Genomic DNA, 1,557 nt, shown 5'->3' on the forward strand with positions numbered 1-1,557 from the left:
GGGTGGGCTAGAAGAGGGGATCCCATCGTCCAGGACCCCCAACCCCTCACAGGGTGGGCTAGAAGAAGGGACCCCAGCATTTGGGACCCCCGACCCTTCCCGGGGTGGGCTAGAAGAATTGATCCTGGGATTTGGGACCCCCAACCCTTCCCAGGGTGGGCTAGAAGAGGAAATCCTGGTGTTTGGGACCCCCAATTCCTCGCAGGCTGGGTTAAAATAAGGGATCCCGGCGTTTGGGACCCCCAACCTGTCCCAGGGTGGGCTAGAAGAGGGTTCCCCCCCGCCCCCCCGCCATCCCTGACGCCTCCTCCCCACCTCCCGGTGCAGCCGGACCCCCCGCCGGCCGCCCCTACATCTGCAGCGAATGCGGCAAAGCCTTCGGCCAGTGGTCGAAGCTGGAGCGTCACCGGCGGAGCCACACGGGCGAACGCCCCAACGCCTGCGGCGAGTGCGGCAAACGCTTCGCCCAACGCTCCCACCTAGCCCAGCACCTCCGGACCCACACCGGCGAGCGGCCCTACAAATGCGGCGACTGCGGCAAAGCCTTCGGTTGGAGCTCCAACCTGGCCCAGCACCGCCGGACCCACACCGGCGAGCGGCCTTACGCCTGCGCCGAATGCGGCAAAGCCTTCAGCCAAAGCACCAACCTGGTGAAACACCAGCGCGCCCACGCCGGCGAGCGACCCTACGCCTGTGGCCAGTGCCGGAAAGCGTTTTACCGTAGCTCCGACCTCCTCCAACACCAAGCCAGCCACTCCGGCGAGCGACCCTACCGTTGCGGCCAATGCGGCAAGAGCTTCGCCCAACGCGCCAACCTCCTCAAGCACGGCAAGACCCACGGCGGCGAGAAGCCCTTCCGCTGCGGCGAGTGCGGCAAAGGCTTCGTCCAAAGCTCGGAGCTCATCCAGCACCAGCGCAGCCACAGCGGCGAGAAACCCTTCGCCTGCGGCGAGTGCGGCAAACGCTTCGGCCACGGGGCCACCTTGGCCAAACACCGGCGGCTGCACCTGGGCTTGCAGCCGCACCGCTGCGGGGAGTGCGGGCGAGCTTTCGGCTTACGCTCGGCGCTGGCGCGGCATCAACGGGCGCACGGGGAGGAGCGACCCTTCGCCTGCGGGGAGTGCGGGCAAGCCTTCGCCCTCCGCTCCAACCTGGCCCTCCACCGGCGGACGCACGCCGGCGAGCGGCCCTACCGCTGCGGCGAATGCGGCAAGGCGTTCGGCATGAGCTCCACCCTGGTGCGGCACCAACGCATCCACACCGGCGAGAAACCCTACGGCTGCGGGGAATGCGGACGGGCTTTCGTCCGTAGCGCCCACCTGGAGCAGCACCGGCGGACCCACACCGGCGAGCGGCCCTACGGTTGCGCCCGTTGCGGCCGGCGCTTTAGCCAGAGCTCCAACCTCATCACCCACGAGCGGGTGCACCTGGAGGAGGCCCACGGGGCGGCGCAGGGGCGGACGAGTTTGGAGATGTCGGAGGGGCAACCGGGCTCGGAGGCGTCAGAGGGGCGGCCAAAGACCGCGGTGATGGAGGTTCAACCGAGTTTGGAGATGT

General features: G+C 68.5%; 1 protein-coding gene across 1 annotated transcript; it reads left to right on the forward strand.

The window, feature by feature from the left end:
* Positions 1-327: 327 nt before the first annotated feature.
* Positions 328-1,553, forward strand: LOC104840061 (zinc finger protein 629-like; the record flags this gene model as incomplete). The annotated part of the gene is made up of 1 exon (XM_010580737.1): positions 328-1,553. A coding segment is annotated over one exon (1,226 nt), but the record flags the coding sequence as incomplete, so codon positions are not given.
* Between the last annotated feature and the right edge of the window lie 4 nt (positions 1,554-1,557).

Source organism: Haliaeetus leucocephalus, unplaced genomic scaffold (assembly GCF_000737465.1).
Source record: "Haliaeetus leucocephalus isolate CR32 unplaced genomic scaffold, Haliaeetus_leucocephalus-4.0 Scaffold736, whole genome shotgun sequence".
Lineage (NCBI taxonomy): Eukaryota > Metazoa > Chordata > Aves > Accipitriformes > Accipitridae > Haliaeetus > Haliaeetus leucocephalus.